At 42.7% G+C, this 20,424-nt stretch overlaps 1 protein-coding gene across 2 annotated transcripts in view; it reads left to right on the forward strand.

Moving 5' to 3' along the window:
* Window positions 1-1,082: 1,082 nt before the first annotated feature.
* Window positions 1,083-20,424, forward strand: part of Svp (nuclear receptor subfamily 2 group F member 1-B) — a 120,460-nt gene continuing 101,118 nt past the window's right edge. Inside the window, exon 1 of one of the 2 annotated variants that reach the window (XM_071787417.1) lies at window positions 1,083-3,106. In XM_071787417.1, the coding sequence (XP_071643518.1) occupies window positions 2,755-3,106 (352 nt within the window). In that variant the 5' untranslated portion in view covers window positions 1,083-2,754. The remainder of the gene's footprint in view (window positions 3,107-20,424) is intronic. The other variant, XM_071787418.1, reaches the window with a different exon arrangement.

Consider the following 20,424-nt stretch of genomic DNA (forward strand, 5'->3'; position numbering starts at 1 on the left):
CCTTCTACCTGGGCCCTTCTTCCGGAGAAGAAAAGAAGAAACGGCCGAAGACACCCGGACGAAAATGTTAATCGCTCGTCTATAGTCATGTCATCCTCCAACCGGCTAATATGCTTTCAAACAAATCTTTACGAAGCAGTTTCATAACAACGGCGGACCCTTTCTTTTGTAAAGCGAAGAAAATGCGGGTAAGGATGATATTAAATGGCTAAAAACGGAAAAGTCGTTGGAAGGTACTTCAAGATTGCTATTCATCGCGGCGAATTCAAGACGAATCGGAGTAACGGTCAGCGGAAATAATCGCAGACGGATTAACTTGATGCGGAAAGAAAGAAGTGATAGGAATCGGGAGGATTAAAACGAGCTTGAGGTTGAATCTGGTGGATCGAACACGGCCCCCTCCCGAGAAGGCAGTCCGAGATAAGCCCGACAAGCGCTTTTAGAGGCGGCGATGACGACTGTATGGTAGCGGTCGCGGTCGGTTTGATAAAAAGCGTAATAATATGATCAGCAGGTTGAAGAATCCGGAGAGCTCGGGTCCGCGAGAAGAGATTACGAATAGAGTGGTGGAACATGGTGCGCGAGAGAAAAGGAGAAGGACAGGGAACGCGATAAGGAGAACTGCGAAGCACTTGTTCGTGGAGTTCGCGAATGGGGAGAAAAAAAAGAGACGGAGAAAGAGTAGAAGGAGAGAGGAGAAGGGGGGCGACGAAGGAGAGGGAGAGCAGGACGAATAGACTGACGGCAGACGGATAGATAGATGAAGAGCGAGAGCGAGTGAGCGAGGCGTTGGTGCGGCGAGCGAGACAATCTCGGGCGAAAGAAGGAGACCCACTCATCAGCGATCGCAAGAGAGAAAGAGGGAAACGGCGACTAGATCGAGGAGTCACAGTGGGTACGGAACTACTTGGTCGGGCAACGCGTGCTGGTTGTCCGGGGTAGGGCAAGCCCGTAGCCAATGAGAGGACGACCGGGGCGCGCCCGGGACTCGACCCCACCTTCAGTAGTCATGGCAACCAGTGGAACCCGCGAGAAACCCTCGCGGGTTTGCGATAGTGGGGGGTCCAGGTCGGTGTCAGGGGTCGCCTTAGTCGGCAGTCGGTCTCTGGTCGGCCCCAAGAATAGTCGTATCGAGGCGGTAGTCGAGTATCACCTCTCTTCTTCTCCTCCTTCTCCTACTACTACTACGGCCCTCCGTTCTATTGCTGCTGCCGCTGCTGCCGTTGCCGCCGCCGCCACCACCGCCGCCGCCGCCGCCGCCGTCACCGTCACCGCTGCCGTCGCCGCCGCCGCCGCCGCCGTCGCTGCTGCTGCTGCTGCTGTTGCTGCTGTTGCTGATGCTCGGCGCTGCGAGCGTGCGACGGAGGGACGACACCATCACGCACACCATCGCGCAACACGCATCCGAAGAAGTACACGCGCACGCGAGCGAGCGGGCGAGCAAACGTACACATCGAGGCTCGCGCAAACGCAAGTGTCGCTTGCGGCTGTACGATATATCGACTGCGTACGCGCACGCACGTACGTACGCACGCGGGAACGTACGCAGGCACGCTCGCGGCTACGGATGAGAGAGAGCTCTGAGAAAGATATACTCCAAATCGCGTCAAAGCGGAAGGACGCGATCGCTCCGAACTGCTTCGGATTCATCTTCGGAGTTTGTCTACCCTTCCTAATCCCTCCCCCATTTCGCAGCGGATTCACTGATATTGTGGATCGTGTGTCGTTTCCCTGATGCTCGAAGGGTTGACGAAATAGTTTGATCGGTGTCGGTGCGAGTGCCGGTGTCTTAAACGCAAGACCTTCCTTCTCAATTCGCGATGTACACGTGGAAAAAGTGAAGTGCCTCCGAGTGCATGACCGAGTGTGAGGGTTGTTACTGTTTGACATCGTTGTATCATTCGCGATCGTTATTCACGCGTGTTTATTGGGAGTTCTTGCGGGATGGCACTGTGGTTATTGCAGCGCGAATAATCTACGAGTAATAACAAAGTTGATTGGAGTCGTGAAATCTTTAACCTAAGTGCGATACCTTCGGAAAAAGATCGAAGGATCGGACAGAATTCGGTTCTCCGTAAATCTTAGGTGAGCTATTTAGTTTGAAGATTTGGAGAACCGGAGCGAAAACGAAACAAAAATAAAAAATTGAGGAAATATAACGCGTGTTAAAGGATAAAGCTTTGACTTTGATATCTTCGACAAATGTCTATACGTACAATCGCACTCGAACGATAATTTGAGAACGCTCGCGTCGGTATACTCGTGATTCTCTGCAAATATGATAGGTGTCGGACATCACTTGTATAGTTTATTTTACGATTATGCGATATTTATCGGGAAGTTCAGGACAGTGAAGAAGTGAGTGAAGAAAAGTGGATTTCTAGGAGCGATTGCCGATATATTAACGTCAAAGTGATCAACGCGCAGATTGCCGAGGACATTGCCTGTGTTAGGATTTCGCATCTTTCAGGATATAGACTGATTCAATTCGAGGAATTCTTGACGGACTGAGCTGACTTCCCACCTACAGTCGGCTCCGTCGTCGTTGCCGGTCGAATCGCGTCTTACGGACAGGAAACCGGCAGGGTGGTTCGCGGCGGGACGGTAGGCGCGGACGCCCTGGCGACTGCCGGGGTGGTTTACCCGGCCGCGACGGCGACGTTGTTCCCTGGTCGGGTGCCAGCCGGACACCACCACCCCGAGTTCACCACCACGTTGGAGCTGGGGTTCCCGGCGCGCGGCACCACCGCCTCGATGGCGTTGGTCGCGCCGCCGCCCTCCTGGGCCTCGCGGGACCCCGGGGCCGCCCTGGGCGCAGCCGGCGGCGGCGGTGGTGGCGGCGGCGGACCCCTTCAGGTAGGCCCGCCGCCGCCGATGCCGCCCGCGCATCTGACGCCTTCGGCCACGCCGGAGGACATCACCTGTCTGGTGCCCGCCGGCTCGGTCCTGACCTCGAGGGACCCCTTGCCACCCAGTACCACTCCCGGAAGCCAGGCTAATAGTTCACAGTCCGGCAGCTCGCAAAATGATAAATCGCCGAACATCGAGTGCGTCGTCTGCGGGGACAAAAGCAGCGGCAAACATTACGGACAGTTTACTTGCGAAGGTGAGTCGCTCACGGCGTTTAAAAAGTGCATAAAAATGTCCTCGTGATTACGTTATGATTAGGCGATGACTTAATAGGCGTATATTTAGTGACATACTCGATTACTGTGGGGACTAACGTTGCGATAGTTGTTAGACATATATCTCTAACGATCATGTTGATCATTCGTGCGATAATAAGCTAAGACCTGTTGTCGATGACTGTACCATTGAGCGAATCGCAATGATATTTTATGATTTGTAGGCCGAAACAACAGGCGAACGGTAACAGGAAATAAGATTAAAGACATTAAAAACTCGCGTATTGAGAAAGATATAGTATATTATTGGAATACATAATACTTGCTTCTATTTCATCATATAACATGTGTATGATATGCAAAATTCTTTAAAATTGGATAGGAACTACGATAGAGTGATCGAAAAGTCGATTTGTTTGTTAGATTCTATTCGCTTGTCATATTCTCATTATTCGTCGCGATTGCACGCATACTCTACCTTAAGAAGTTCGAATATTACTGATAATCGACTCTGATTTGGTGATTTTTTTTCTAAATTATATTTTTTATGTGCAGAAGAAAAATAGTTTATGAAACGTCACACAAGAAACACAATGACAATCATAAAAGTGAATAAGCATTTTGTCCGCGATCGAGAACAGGGATCTGAGATCTCGTCGAAGATATTTCATGGGAGATTCCACGACAGGCGACACGAACGATAGCACGCGCGGTGAAATCGCACGGCGAGAATAGGGCGACCGTCGAAGTCTCTACCGTCGCGGTAGGTTCGCGCGAAAGCTTTCTTTTTCCTTCATGTGGAGGAGCGCGTGCACACGCCCTTTCGACGACTGTTCTCTCTCTGCCGTGAGTATCATGGGACGCGATGGGTATCCCCTTACCTGCGCGACCAATTTGTCACCACGCGAGGCAGAACTCATTCGCATCAGAATGCCCGACACCTATTTTAATGCTCGCGCTTACATTAATTTATTCAAGATGTGCATGAGAGAGGGAGGAACGGAAATGAGGGATGAAGGGGGGAAAGAAACGGCGAAATCCTGGGTTAATGAGAGGAAGAAAGGCCGTTACGAATGATAGAGGAAGGTAGGGAGTAGAACGGGCGGTAGAAAAAGAGAGGGGGAGAGGGGGGAGGAGGAGAACAAGAGAGAAGAAGAGAAAAAGAGTACATCGTGGCCATCGGGCGTGGAGAGTACGAAAAAACAAAGAGTCACCATTAATAACCCAGTGGGGTGTTCCCCGGAACGCTTACACGTCTGTTACGAGCCTAATAACGATGTAATAGGGCCGAGGAAATGAAGCGGGAGGAACGAGGACAGACGTCGAAAGGGAGAAGCGGGCGCGAGAGGGAAGGGTTTATCCCATTCTGGCGCCGATGATGACGGGGTTCGGTTCCGATGGAATGAGAAACAAATTGTTTTCACAGGCGGAAACAAATCCCAGCGGGCCGTCGAGAACGTGCGCGCGCGCGAGCGGCGAGTTATCGCGCGTATAAACCGTAGCGGCTAATTATCCATCGACCAGATGTATCGAGGATAACTAATTAGCCGCGCTGCGCCGCGCTGCTTGTCGTATCGCGCCGACGAATCTCGCGATTTGTCGATACAAGGGAAGCGTTCCGAACGATCTGTACTTTGATTTGTATGTTACACGCCTCACGTTTCCTTTCTTTACACGGATACGTATCGAGTTAAGTTCCGTGCCGTTCGACTTACCATCAAAATACGAGTGCGATTATTGTGACCGGAAAATAGGATTAAATATTAAATTAATTGTTATTTAACGTAACAATATTGTGTACAATGTTCAAATCAGACTTTATCTCGTTGACAGTGTCGTTCCCGTAGACAAGTCGAAAATAGGATTTATTTGCTCTTTCGTAGCGGTAACGATTCTTCTTTCTTTGGATTAAAATCCGAATTAATATTTTAGCAATACGGAATCTTCCCGTCAAACAATTTACTTAAAAAGAAGAAAGATTAATGGTTCTTCGATCTTAATTGAAGATTATAATGTAACAAAATTGTACAAGATTTTTTTTCTGATAAATAATCTTTGTTCTTAAGATAAAAGTATTTTTGAAATCTATTGATAGGTATTTTTTAAATTTAGTCTTCGCTAAAATGTCTAAGAGCGATTGGTCAGATATCTGCGTTAGCTTTCGTTATTTCGACACCGTCGTTTTCGCATTCGCGACGGAGAACAGCGAGCTCGGGCTCCTGCAACGTCCGTCCGTTAAATCATTTATACGAAGGCGAAGGATCGAAGGCTCGAGACGAGAGGAGAGTAACGAAGAGAAATGTCGCGACTCGGCTCGGACAGGCGAACGGACTCGGGTTAATCGAAATCTACAGCACCCTCGGAAATCAGGAGTTATATATCCTCCCGCGCGTCCGCCCTCTCTCGCACGCCCTATTATCCCGAATTACGCCTTATTGATACCAGATTGCCCGCGGTAATTTATATCTCGCGGGTGATTTAGTGCACTTCGAGGGCCTTGATTAATGACACACACAGCTATCTGCGGTTCCTACCTTCTTTTCGCCCTTCTTGCTCTCTACTTGCCCGATGCGTCGAAGCCGCAGCGAGACGCGTGAAAGCTTCAATCGCAAATTGCTAACGCTGGAGCGATGAGCCTCGCGTAAATTGCACGCATCAATTAAAAATTTATTACGGATAATGTTTGCACTTGTGACACAATTTGTTGACATTCCTGTCGTAGAATTCTTGCAGGTAAATACATGAAATGTTAATTAATTATTTACGGTCTTACGTCTTCGAGACGTCGAGTCATTATCGTGATATCCGCGATAAATTATATTAATGATCTGCATGGAAAACATTATGGATTCGTTCTGTAGCTCGGAAATAATCTTCGCACACGTGCGTTTCTATGCTGAAATAATTTAAAATTCATATGCGGTCTCTCTCGCATTGAAACGTTTCAAATTAATCATTTTGACATGAATCTCGTATAACAGCCACTCTCATCCCTGAGACGATAATTAGATGATATCTGCCTTTTATTAAGACGGAGAATATATTATTCACTTCGCTTAATCAAAATTATTTTTACCGGGCGTTAAAACGGTACGTTTTGCTTTCGTGCCCCCTCGAGGAGTCGAGGGATACCGGTGTGCGCCGTCGCCGTCGCCGTCGGACCGACAACTCCGACAAGTATAGCACGAGTTACGCGCGGAGTATCCCATGCGAGTTCATAACATTCTTCTATTTACCGCACATTATCCCTCTCGCCGCGGAGTGGTTCCGCATTTCTGTGCTTAGCATTCATCGCTCGCTAGACGTTACCGCAGGATCGAGCCTATTTGCGGTAACCGACAGCGAGGATCGGGCTATTGAAATCTCGTTAGGTTCACTCGGTGTATTGCCCTCGACGGAGACGAGACCGTGCGTGGGATCTGGCACGTAACACGCCTGGATATCATGCGGAAATCATGGGATACTGAAGCTGACCGAGCGAGCGAAGACGAGACAGACAAATGGATGGATGAACCTGCTCGGCGGCGAGCCTCGATCGATTCGAGCAGATTGAAAAAGTACTTTGTTCCGATTGATCGGTATTGAGATTGCTGATATCCATAAAGTGCCTCAGCGTTAGAACAAAATAATGTGGGAACAATCGTTGCCGTTTTGTAATTCATAAGCAGGTGGAAGATAAGGATATATTGTGTACATGATCGTCTGAGGCTTGTGACTGTAATAATTTCGATAAAATTTAAAAGTTTATAATAATATTTCGATATAATTTATTGAAATAATTTTCTTTTTGTTACATAATTGATATCTTTTTCATTGTTGCAAAGATTTTGAATCTGCTTTTTTATGCACATAACAAGCAAAAGCTTTAAATGTCGCTACTTATTTTTTATTGCGCAATTGATTTTAAGTTTCATTAAAAAATAAAATATGTTCTCTTATCGCTTCACGTCGTGGAATACTATTGACATTTCTTGCTCTAACGATAATAGTCTCATAATATTGCAGACATACATAAAATATGTGTATTGATTTAAAACATGAACTCGTGCTTTTCGAATGCGAGTTACTTCATCAATGTCATTTTATATCCACATTATTTAATCCGTTTAGAAACAAAAATACACGAAACCGTATGTTTCATAACTAACTATTAATTATTACATCGCACGTCGTATTATCTGCAAAATTTACGGATCTATTCGGACACTTAAAATCCCAAATTATCCGTCGCAGGGATGGGCGAAGCTGTCGGGCAATTAAAGCATGTCGGCGCATCGTCCGACTCGATTATTGCGGCGTGCGCGCTCGCGATAATTGCTTCCGTGTACAATGTGTAAACCGTTTCCGGCGGCTCGGCTAAACCGCGTGTAATCTGTGCACCGTGTAACGACGAATTTCACGAATTGCACCGGCCACGTCGGCCAGATGTCGGCTGACCACCATCGCGCCCGCTCGCTCGGAGTACGCGGAAATGCATCCGTGTGAGGGCTGCAACCAGTCGGCCGCGTCGCGTTTCCCGAAGGGCCTGTTCTCGCCACGCGAGATAATTGACGGTTGAGTCTGCCGGAAGAACCGACCGACTTTATTCGATGAACGAGTTAGTTACAATACCGGCTATTAATCTGCGGCCGCGCTTATAATGAATTGATCGTATTTTTTTACGAAAGAAATAATCTAAGAGGCCTTACACGCTTTTCATGTATCAAGTAACGTTTTAATAAAATATAGATACCTATCGGCTTGAAGGCACAATTTATCGTTACGTACATTTATTTGATTAGTATTTGATTTTATCTTTAATAATTAAATATCTGATAAAATCTAAAGGCAGAAAATTGATTTATCAAGAGAGTTGGATTCTTTAACGATGTTGCTCAGCTCATTTTAGCGTTTATATGTTACATTTATTCTACGATCACAGAAGATGTAACTTATTATTATTCACTCTTTTGTAAAGTAGAATGTTTAATGAGATCTCAATTACATATTAGGTGGTTTCGCATTATTGGCGATAAAACTTTTAATAATATATTCGCCTGTTTCTCGCATCCACGTTGAATTGCTATAGGCGTTATACTGCCGTCGGTCGGTTGGTCGGTCGCGTGGCGGAAACTGTCGCCAAGATACAACCAGATATCCTAATGAACCCGGGGCTTCTCTAATTACTCGCCCTGCAATGCACCCGATACGGCCCGCCGGAATTCCTCGGAGTGAAACGATCGTCTTCGTGCATCCGCAAGCCTTCTCGTGAATTTACACACGATCTTTCAAAGGGCTCTTTTGTTCTTTTCGGTACACGTCTTTTTGTTTGTTAGATGAAGCGAAGGAAACATTTTGTTTTGAAACGTATCATTACGAATTATTATTCTTTTATGCCCTCCACGCATATATTATTAAAATCTATAAGGTAGTTATTGCTTTATAAATATACAAGATATCCTGGATGTTCAGGAAAAATTAAGAGAACATAGTTTCTGATTAGAAATCATTTAAGACAATATCGTGCAAAATAAAATGAAATGAAATGAAATTAAGATACTTAAATGAAAGAATTATATAGAAATATCTCGCTTTACGCTTAGCTTAATCCAAGTTGTTACGCAAACGAAAACCCGGATAATAGAAGAGTGATAACAAGCGCCTACTCTAGAGAAATACGAAAAACACGGTGTGGTGTGATACCGCGACGAATTAACGTCCGATACGGTCGATGTAAAATCGTCATGGTGGAAGCGAGGGCCGAACCGGGTTAAGAGTTGGACCCTTAATTGAGCGCTCGAGTTACAGCGGCGAGTCACTCTCTCCCCGGTGTACCAATTACAACCGCGGTAACGATATTTACCCATTGCCGGAGCTCTCTCGCGCCTATCCGTGGCATTAGCGGTGCCGTAATAACACGGTTAATCCGGCGATAATTTCTGTTCGCGGTAATCTTAATTGCCCGGAACACCGCGAATTCTCTCCCTCGTCCCGCGTAGGAGGCAAACGCGCGCGCGTTTATACCCACGTCGGCCTTTCTACCCTCACCGTGAAATGGGGTTTGATTGCGCCGGCAGGGGTGACTGCACGAGAATGAAGAAAGGTCTCGGGATAAACGAATGTCGAAGAAGTTTATCCGCGACAGGCGTCACGTGCGTATATCCAGAATCAAAAGTGACAAATTATTTTCTTGACATCATGCAGAGATCTAAGGATTTGCAGGATGTCCGCGCACATTCAATGTAAATAATCGCGATCTCTCTATAATTGCAACCGGAAGTTATTTTAGTTATTTATGCGAGGAAGAATTTGCCATCAAGTTTATGCGGAAAATTTGCGTGTGTTAGGATTCGAGTCATTTTTCTCGTTCGACGTGTTTGTCGTCAGACTCGTCCCGATTGACCGGGCAAATTGACGATAACTCGCAGCCGTTTGACATCGTTTGACATCAAAATCAACTCGCCGACGTAATAAAGCGATCGCCGACAATCAGGCCGATTACGCCAATGAACGTCCAATGCGGAACGGTGCATCGGCGCGGCGCGTTCCACCGATTTCTTCCCAATGAGACGCATCGCCGACGATAGTCGACGATGGTCGTTTGCTTTTCTCGTGCGCGTCGACGCGGAGACGCGATCGCAAGCGATCGAGGAATCGAATGACGACTGCCAGGACGACTTCTCGCGCCAGGCTCGCGCTCGTTAACGCGTTTTCCGCGACATCATGCTGATTACATAAGCGCCGTGCGCCGATTGGCACGTCGATCGGCACGCGTTACACCGGTTATGCGTTCCGGAATGGGATAGTCGCGAGATTCCGCGAGTAACAGGTGCGACAGCGACGTTGAGAGCAAACGTCTGAAGGACCATGAGGAGCGGTTAAAGCAAAGCAGAAAACGTGTGTATTATAAATAAGATGAGTGCAACGTCTTTTGCTAAAAAATGTTGTTTTCTTTTTCTGCACGGAAAAAATTAGCTAAATTTAGTCGTAAAATATGGCTAATTAACATTTTTTGCGGCGAAAGTTATAATTTTGCAATAGTAGCAAAACCTTTTTTTCTTGCTGATGCAAAAAATATAGCTCTCGCTGCAAAAAATGTGTTATCCATATTTTACGACTATATTAGCAACAGTAGCTGATATTTTTTTGTGTGTATTTATTTTTGAAACATCTTAATTAAGTTTTTGTTAATATTTTAGCTTTATAATTAAACGTTTTAAAGAAGATATTTCAGACGATACTATTTGAAGTTGTTCAACCGAAAAATATTAAACGAGCTTAATGGTGAATAATTATTTACTATATACGATCCTGTTAATTTGCTATTGTATAAAAATAAAAAAAATTACTTAACGGTGCAAGGATAATGCAGGAAAGGAAAACTTTATTTATATATGTTTACAATAATCTCTACTAGTTGTCATTAAAGTTAAATAATATACAAAAATAATTGATAGGATTGAAAAAGAATAAATTCTAACGTATGAATATACGTAATTGGATTGGGAATATGAATGCTAAATTTAATTTATACAAACCTGCTGTTTAGAAAAAAAAGGATAACTTACTTTAATTACTATTTTGATTTATTCTGAAAGATACACGTAGGCGATATCAATTCACTGACATGAAAATAGGGATAGCTGGCCCTGCGAAATATTCGTAGCGATATCGAACGCACAGTTGTTTCCGTGGATGACGGGAATGAGCTATAATTAAAGCGGTGGCCAAGTCATTATGCCGTACCGGCGATAAATTACGACTTTTACGAGGCCCCGAGCAAGGCCGCGCGCCAACGCGCCCAAAGAGAGGAGCCTCTCGCCGAGGAATCGAAAATGACGAGGATGGCCCACCGTCGGCGTCAACGAATCATAAGGAGCGGATGGGAGAGGGGGAAAATGAAAAACGCACGCACGTTTACACGCTGTGAGGTATAAATTACCGAAGATCGTGAAGCTCGACGTCGAGATCGTCGTCCGACAAGACGAATTTCTTTCATTCGTTTAATACCCTTCTCCCTTCGTGACAGGGCTAACGGGCAACCGTATAGAACCCCTTGAATACCGAAAATACCGTATGGAACGTGACATCGGATAATCGATAAGACGGAGTGTCGGAGCGACTCTCCGGACGCTCGCACATCCCTGCGCGTAAATATTTTGATTAATGATCCCGCGAGGACTGTCTGGTCCGGTCCGGTTCGGTCCCGGGACCCCGCAACGGCCCGATTCCAAAACCGGATACCCTTTCGCGTCCCCTTCGCGTCGGAGATCTTCCTTCTGCACCCCTCCCTTTCTCGCTACTCGGCCTCGTCCGATTGACGATTATCGGTTTTCGTCTTCTCTCTCTCTCTCACTCCGCTATGTCCTTTGATCCTGATCATCTCCTCAATAGATAGTCGCAAACGTGTTTCAAGGAGGCTTCCTAGGGGTCACGTGGACAGACACGATGCCGACGGGGTCCTGGGAAAGACCTCGGGCGTTGTCCTCGCGGTCGGAAAAACTGGTCGTCGGTCAACTGACCGTGGATAATGCGAACCCTTCGCCGGCACCTTCAACCGCGTTAAATGTCCCGTCGGGTATTATCTCGCCGGCCCGAAACAACGCCCCGGACGACCGAAGGCGTTAGCGCTCCGAGACCAGTTCGACCTGTTCGAACGCTTGCGTCCGAATTTCGGAAGGTCTTACCGGTCTCTATCCGGAGAAACGTCCTCGTGAGTGCCGGACACTCGATCGCGTCAAGGACCAGGGATCTGAGTATTCCCGCCGTAAATTAAACCATTCGTTCATCGGCGATCCCGAACAATCCGAACGATATGCGGCGATGCCCCCTTCAGACGGATCCTCGACTATCGCTTGAGATTAGGCGTTTCAGACCGACAGAGAGAGAGAGAAAGACAGGGAGAGAGAGGGAGAGGGAGAGCGAGATGAACATTAATCTGCCGATTACAGGAGCCCGGGAACCTCCCATTCCAAGTAGCACGACTGGTACAAGATTCCCTGTCTTTGGTTATTGCGCAATAGTCATTCGGGATTCGACCCTGCGTTTTCGCAGGCGTAAGTTTAACCCTCGAATCCCATCGAATGCCGACCTTGAAATTAGGATGACCGTTAATTAAGCGATGATGGATATTTACAGCTCGACTGTAGCGAACCAGATGGTCCAAACGCTACCTCCGTCGAAAGCTGACGACTTAAGGTGGTCTTAAAAAAAATCAGAACGATATCAGATTGATTATTACGTTACCTCCGATTTTGAGAACTCCAGAGATAGTTTAATCGATCAATATTGCGTGCACGTTAAATCTAATTGATTCAACGACGATCCGTAGATCAGAGATGCCGACTATCCGTTTCTGGTATCATATGCTACCGAGTGCCGACTTTTAGGTTTGTGTTAGGTTAATATTTGCCGACAGCTTAGGCTTGTGTGTGTTGGGCTAATATTTCCTACGCTTCGAGAAAAAATTCTGGGAGTTGTACAATTATCATAAGTTAGGCTATTTATTCATGTGCGTATACTCCTGACCTTCGATTTCTTACGATCTTTGATGCAAAACTTTTTTAAGCCATGTTATTTGACATCTGACATACATATTCGTCCCGTAATTTTAATGTACTTGCTTGTGTCTTTTTGCGAATACCTTTCTTGTTCGTTTTACATTTATGCAGTTGACGATTGTCTAATTATTGATTTTTTTAACTTTTAAACTCTTACGCAATTCTATATGTAAAATAATTAACGAAAGTGTGTATTTTTTTTAACAAATACGATTCATGAACGACTCGAAATTTTACGTGTAATGCTGGGTCACATTATCAGCATTTTCAATTTCCATATTATTAATTCACCTATGGGATGAAATTTTTAATTATGTGAGATTAAATTTCACATAATCATTTTTTTTTCAAAAACGTTCATAAATCGATAAGCGAGTTGTACAATTTTATGAATGAGCTCCGGATCCAATCCGTGCTGTATTCTTCCATGGTGGCGGTAACGCGAGGCATTGTTTCACACGCTGCCCGCGCTGCACCCTGTCATTATCTCTACCACGGAACCACCCCCTTATTTTCGAGAACACCGACTTTCGACACACCTGTGTGTCTCTGTGTTTTTGCGATACATTTTCGGTGGATGCAATTGAGCGTTCTCCAGCTGCGGTGAGCCACCACGCGGCCTTGAACACTCGTCCTTGCACTCCGCAAGAGCGACGAGAGTTAGATGTCGTTCCCAGAGGATATAGCCGATCACATTTATTTTCATTTGTTCTCGAAGAACTGCACGGGGGGAGTGTCACTGTGAATGAAATCGTGATGTAGTTACGATGGGAAATGCCGGTCAAAGCGCGTGCGAACAATTGACATTTGTATCTTGACAATTGTGCTTCCGGATTATTTATTGAATCAAATAATTGTTCACTAAGCTCATTCTAAGTCGTTAACTAAATATAATGCTGTCTTATTTGCTTGGCAAGATTACAATTTTGTGTAATCTTCAATGTAAACATAACACACGCGATATATTTATATTAATTACATTACAAAATTATATATCTGATTTAATTAAAAAGTGGAGGAAACAAATTTAGAATTTACCAAGATAATTCATTATTTTATCTTTGAAGGTCCATATTTCAGACAGAATTAATTGCGTCCATAGAGCTAATATGTAGAATTAATGCAAAATTTATTATTAATACATCAAAATTAATATAATCAAATTCCAGAAATGCTCCCGTGGGACCACTCACATTTCGAACAATGTGTCGTTACACGACGAGCGAATTCCACGTGGACGTACGTGGCCGACGCAAACGTTACTTAAGAATGTCCATGCGATTTTGATTATAGTAATTACGCGCGGCACGGGTAAACTGGTCTTTAAGACAGAGATATTATTTTGTCGTGGAGTGACGTCCATTCTGTACGAGTCACGTTACACCTTTGAGAATGTAGCGATCGCAGAGAGCGTATATTATGTGCTACGGCTTTTTATCCCTTTACTTTATTCAGCCGGACCCTTTTCCATCCCCCTACGTGCATTAGCAAATTATAAAGCCAAACTGTTTTGGCATAATTACGCGAACAATGGCGAATGTAACGAACGGGGAATAGGATGAGCGAGGGCATATTTTCAGAAACGATTAAAAATAATTGTCTCGTGGAAATCTGGCTCGATGTGTTTCACGATGTTACGAATAGTCAGATAAACAAGTGCAGTCCAAAATGTGTCGAGAAATTCAAGTTATTTATCCTATCGATGTGTCCGTGGTACATATACCCGCGTATACGCTACGTACAATGAAACATTTCCGCTTTTATGATTTTATTTCATAAAATTGTTTTTGTTTTGAATTTTATTACCAGTGAAAGTGAAAGTTGTTTCTCCGTGATTTTGTGATAGCAAAAGAGTTAACTCCTGCATTCTCACGCTTCGATTTCTTACGTAAAATATTTATGTATTTAAAATTCTCGAGAATTTCTTATAATTTAACGGAAAATATATCTGAAGATTATACAATGAGCCAGAGGCACTCACGTCAAAATAGCGAAAATTCTTTTTCATTTTTAAGGCTTGTAACATGTCATGGTATTTTAATTTTGATATGTATACGTAACGGGATATCTCCAAGTATTATTAACCTTCTCTTCTCTCTACCGCGTTGAGTTCGCCATTTATAAATACACCGAAAAGTTTCGCTGTTCTCTTCAGGGTGGAAATTTGATTCCGGTGGGGCGGTTTGAGGTACAACCGCGAGGGGCTTCCTCTCTTCTTCGTGGTCTCGCGCTCCCTTGCGCCTTAAGCGAGTCTTTACGCTTACTTATGGACTTACGTTTGGAACGACGCGCGGAAGGAAGAAGCCGGAGCGACCCGCGGGCTAATCGTTCTAACAAGATCATACTATATTATTCCGACTTTGCTAATCTTTATTAATCTCATTTCCACCTGGGGCGTACGTTTCCGCGGTGAGTACGAGTGTTTCGCGAAAATGAAACAGCGAGCGCCTTCGTGAGGGGCCTCCGGCGTCTCGATTGACGTGATCACGATGTGATCTTGCTTTGATATCGGTATCATGAAAGATACAACGTCATAAAGAAAAGCTGCAGTTGCTTAACAAGTAAAAGATTTGTTGCACAGATAAAGAAACTCGGACAATTTTTATGTGTTCTCTGATGATAACTTTGTATTTAAAATATAATAATAATAGAACAGATATGATAGAAATTTTTTATAAAAAAATTAATCGGACATTGCAATGCATTCTATAGCTTGTTCAATTAATTTGCAAATTTCTAAAAAATAATTTTTATATTGATAAAGGGAAATGAGATAAATGATAATTTATGGACTTTGAACATTTTAGATTTTTTTCTCTGAACGTTTTAACATTGTAAATTATAGACTCGGTTTACTTATATTTTCTGATGTCTTCAATTATACACTTATTAGGCTATCAATAATTACCAATGATTATGCAGGTATATAAGATTATATTGATGAATACTTATATTTATTTTGACATCTAGGCAGTTGTATCTGGATATTTTAAAACCATTCAGATGTGAATAAGAGCACGTCGCACGGTGCGATTACCTCGAAGGCGTTACGTATGAAACGAAAGTAGAGTATATGATATTCGTCGCTATGCGATCGAGGTAACGTTCTGGAACACAAGGCCTGAATCACGGCGATTCACGGCGCGACGTGCCGTTTGATCTCGCTAAGACGCTCGCTAAACACTATCTTACACGGACAGCGTATCCCCAAGAGTCGGACTTTCTAATCGGTAACTACGCGCGCTGCTCGATATCGTCGAACAACGTTTCATCTCTCAGAAGAGAATCTCGACATGTATTTCTCGATCATTGCAGTCTCGAGGATCGGGGGCATAGGTAAAAGCGGCAGTTCGTCGACAGGACGCACGAAGATATTCGTGGCTTCTCTTTCAACGAACGAAACTTCTTATAACTATATCCACGTCGCGCTATCTGGCAAACTGTAAAGGCTTATCTGCGAAACATCAAAACCGAGAGATTTCCTTAGCATAGTAATCTTCGTCGGTAAAAGTGACTTCAGGAAATGCGATTAAGCCAAATGTGAAAGTGAAAAAGATTAGAATTACATTTGAAAGAAAGCTGCGATGTATATAGAAATATGTATAATGATTCAATTACTCGGAAACCTCGAAGACGAAACAAACTTTATTAATATACGTGTGTGCTGCTTGGTCTATTTGTTCATATGCGAAAAAAAATGTAAATAATTTTTCGAAGTAAATTTGTAGGGAGAAAAAAGACAAAAGAAAGAGAGAGAGAGAGAGAGAGAGAGAGAGAGAAATAAAACGGTTGATGTAAGTTATGTTTCCTTCTACTCGGGAACGACGCAATGTGCCGTGTCTTGGGTAGGCTCTGGTTGTTCCTAAGAGCATGCACCGGCGGCAAGGTCTTACATCGCCAGGACGTCGGACACGGCACTGCGTCTGTACGTGTGTATATACGCGCCGGGCATAGAATTACCAAGGCGCGACTTACCTGGACGCATCCTCTGTGACCAATTATCCTGCTAACGAACCCCGCGCTCTCGCACACCGCCGCTATCTAGCCGCCGCTCCGCCGTCGGTCTGGTCGGGCTAATTAATTATAACAATGTCGTTAATTTTACGCGACCGAGTCGAAACGTTACTGACCGAATCGCGCACGAATTCTCTTCCTACACAGTAAACTCCTATCAGTCCGCTCTCACTGTTAAAAAGCCGAGGTATTGCGAAGGGTCCGTAATAGAATTTGTGGAAAATGGTGTATTTAGAGAGTAAATGATGAAAAAATACTATTAAAAATAATTAAATATTTTCTTTTTATAATTATGGGGATTTGATTAGAAATATATTTCGTCGTACATTTATTTTCTAGACCTCAACACTTAGTTAAAGAGCAAATTAATGCTATTAATTTTGGATAGATAATACTTTATTTAAAACTACCATGGAGAAAGAGATATTTATAAACGTTGCACTAAACAAAATGTCTAATACATATATTCGATGCTTTAATTTATTATTATACAATAATGAAAAAGTATAATACAATTAGTTTGCTAATCTTCCTTCCACAAAAATGTAATTGTATTTTAATAGAAGAAATGTATTTATTATTTTTAATGACTTACTATATTTAATACGTATCACATTTTAGGGATACTTAAAATCTATCAACATTTCTCACGCAAAGTAATGTTTTCCTAATAGATTTACATGTCTCGAGCACAACAAACCGGAAACGTTTGCTAATTCCCTCTATCGCCTTGTACCTCCCAAAGGACAAATAATTAAGAACGTAGCATGCGAAACGAGATCATAATGAAGGGAAGCTCGTGATGCAGCAGTTATAATGTATAGAAGAGCGTGGTCCGCTATCGTTATCCCTTGGCCTTAATACCACCGCTTGCGCATATCTTGTCGGTCTTATTATTATAATTACCGTCATTATTCGCCACAAAGTCGCTCGTTCCGAACGTCGTGACTCACGTCTCGTCGCGAGCATCGCCAACGACGATCGCTTTGCGATCGATTCCGCTGCGCTTTCGACGATATCAGAGCGATTAGCGCCTCATCCTGCGTAAAAAGCGAAAAGGACGAAATGTAACACGTATCTTTATCTATCGATTAACGATGACGATATATACCTTCGATCATTATCCGGACATGTGTGAACCTTGATTAATAGAGCGCGATTTACCTTTTCTACACCTAGAATCATATATCGCTTGATTAGTACATGTCATTAAGAACAGTTTCTGCATTTTGATGAAATACCTCTAACTGGAAAATAATTACGAGGTAAACGCGAAAACTTATTATTATTTTTGTCATGATACGCGGCAATGAAATAATAACGAATCATTTCCGCATTTTTTTTTTTTAGACAGCAAGTATATTAATATAAAGTTATGTAATGCAATCATTATAGAAACCGGTATATCGAGGCAAAACAGAACGCATGATTATAGAATTAAATATAATAGTCAGTAGATCTACAACTCCAGGTATGTTTATGTTTGCAAATACTTGTGGATATTCCATATATCCTTCTATCTTTTAATGCAAATTATTTTTACGAGACTTTTTTATTTACAATAATTTTTAATTTTTTGTTTTTACAACATTAAGTATTCAAAAATATATTATTTATAAAAATTACTAAAAATTTTAATTTTAAAGTAAAGATATATAATGTTATAATAAAATGTTAGAGGGACAGTAAAAGAAATTATTTCTGTTATTAAAATGCGGATAAAATAAGATGAAGAGTATGGTGTATTCAAGAACTTGTTCTAACAAATTTAGAACAAATTTAATAGATTTTATTCTTTTCATCAGCAACTTATCACATCCACAATGTCCAAAGTCTACGAATGCCAAAGCGTTTTGCGAAGTCACGGCATCGCGACAGTGCAATCATGAGTCACGATCAGTCAATTCTCTTTGGCATAATCGCGTATCATGGTCCGTTTGACTCGTGTCTCATCGCCGATGACGCTACGTAGCGTGTCTTGCAATTTTTTTCAGGAAAAATCGCGAATTTTCGTGTGACTCATCGCGCGCGAATCCTTAATTAAACCGCTTAGGAGACCGTTAATGATGATCCTCTGAAACGTTGAATCGCGCGACGTCTTCGGGATTACTAAGCAATTGTGTACGCATAATGACAAGCGGAAACGCTTGTTGCAAGAAAAACGTGCACGGAACACCTGGTGGTTTGTTGCCACAATTATAATGCTTACTTCGTACGACTATGATTAGGAAGATAGACATCTTTTTCGACTTTTTCGAAAATTGTTGGTTTACTAAACCTTCGCAAATTCAATGTATGTGAAATAATCTTCTATATCTAATGTATTCTGTACCTTAACTTAATGAGAAGAGATATAATCAATATTTTATGTTACATATAACTATATATATCTACTAAGAAATGAAATATTTAAACTCGAAATTTGTAAAATCAAAACGATAAAGTCAAAACGAAATTGGTACATTAATTTTATTTGAAAGATTTCTATAATTTTTATTACGTGTAATTGGCCGTTTTTGATGAAAGATATTGCTATAGTATCGAAGCAAATTTCACAAAATTTGGTATTGCCGAACGAAATTTTGATTGCACTTCGGGTATTGCACACGTTACAGCAAGCTAAAACAAATATCGTCATTTGTTTAAAGAGAGATTAAAAAGAAACTCGAGGAGTTAATATTTTCTCATCACTCTCTCCCTTACGTGTTTCACTACATTCCATTCTCAGATTCCCTTTTCCGACTCTCGCGCACATTCCTGGATCCTTTTTACTCGTCTCTTCGCGAGCATAGTTATTTTCTCGCGATCTTCTCATATGAGTCGCTTGCTTCTTATTGAGACGCAATGTCGAGCTGTCTAGCATATTTTATCCTTTTTTTACTGGATTCTTATTCTAGTCTCTCGACTAGATTAACCTGCATGAGTAATACTTATCAAGCTTATTATACAGATAAAAGTTAAACATAAATTTATTTTGACTAAAAAATATATAGGCATGTACAATTATAGGTTTTAAAAAAGGTTAAGAAATAAACAAGATAAATAACAGGAGAAATAATCAAAACATAATTACATGAAAGAAGATGACTTTTTATTTTGCTATTTTTATTTTTTTTTTTATAAATATAAACGTAACAGTTATTCGCTCAATAGTGACGGATATATTATTATTGTCAACTGAACGATTTGTAACTTTATTTCCATTCAAGTTTCATGCAATTTTCTTTACTCAATACTCCTTGAGCTTTAATTTCGCTAATTTTTCCTGTTCTTTTTACGCATATCGAGGATAATGCCGCGCGTCACGGCGAAGTGCGAATCGATCAATCGCTGCACGTTTCACGCGTCAACGAGAAATGACATCGCGTCAGTTCTGCGACGTAATTACCGTGGCGACTGGCAACGCGACCTATTAAAACTAAATCAACTTCTCATTAGGCGCGGCAATAAGTCGATCTAGCCTTCGAAGACCCTCCAGGCGGCATCTTTTTTGCGGGGTGATGGCTACGAAAAGCAATAGCGAAGCGCTGGCTACGTAATGTTAATAAACCGTAAACGCGCCGTGCTCGTTCTTTCGTCACAAATAGGATCTTAATTAAGAGAATCGATCGAATATTTCAGTGACTTAATCTTGGCTTCATCTTCAATCATTTTCTGCACAAAAATTTTCTTACGTACGAGAGGGAACATCGCAGTTATTGAGAATTGATTATACCTAGAGCTAAATCGGGATTGAAAGAAAGCAA

Source organism: Temnothorax longispinosus, chromosome 9 (assembly GCF_030848805.1).
Source record: "Temnothorax longispinosus isolate EJ_2023e chromosome 9, Tlon_JGU_v1, whole genome shotgun sequence".
NCBI classification, from domain to species: Eukaryota; Metazoa; Arthropoda; class Insecta; order Hymenoptera; family Formicidae; genus Temnothorax; species Temnothorax longispinosus.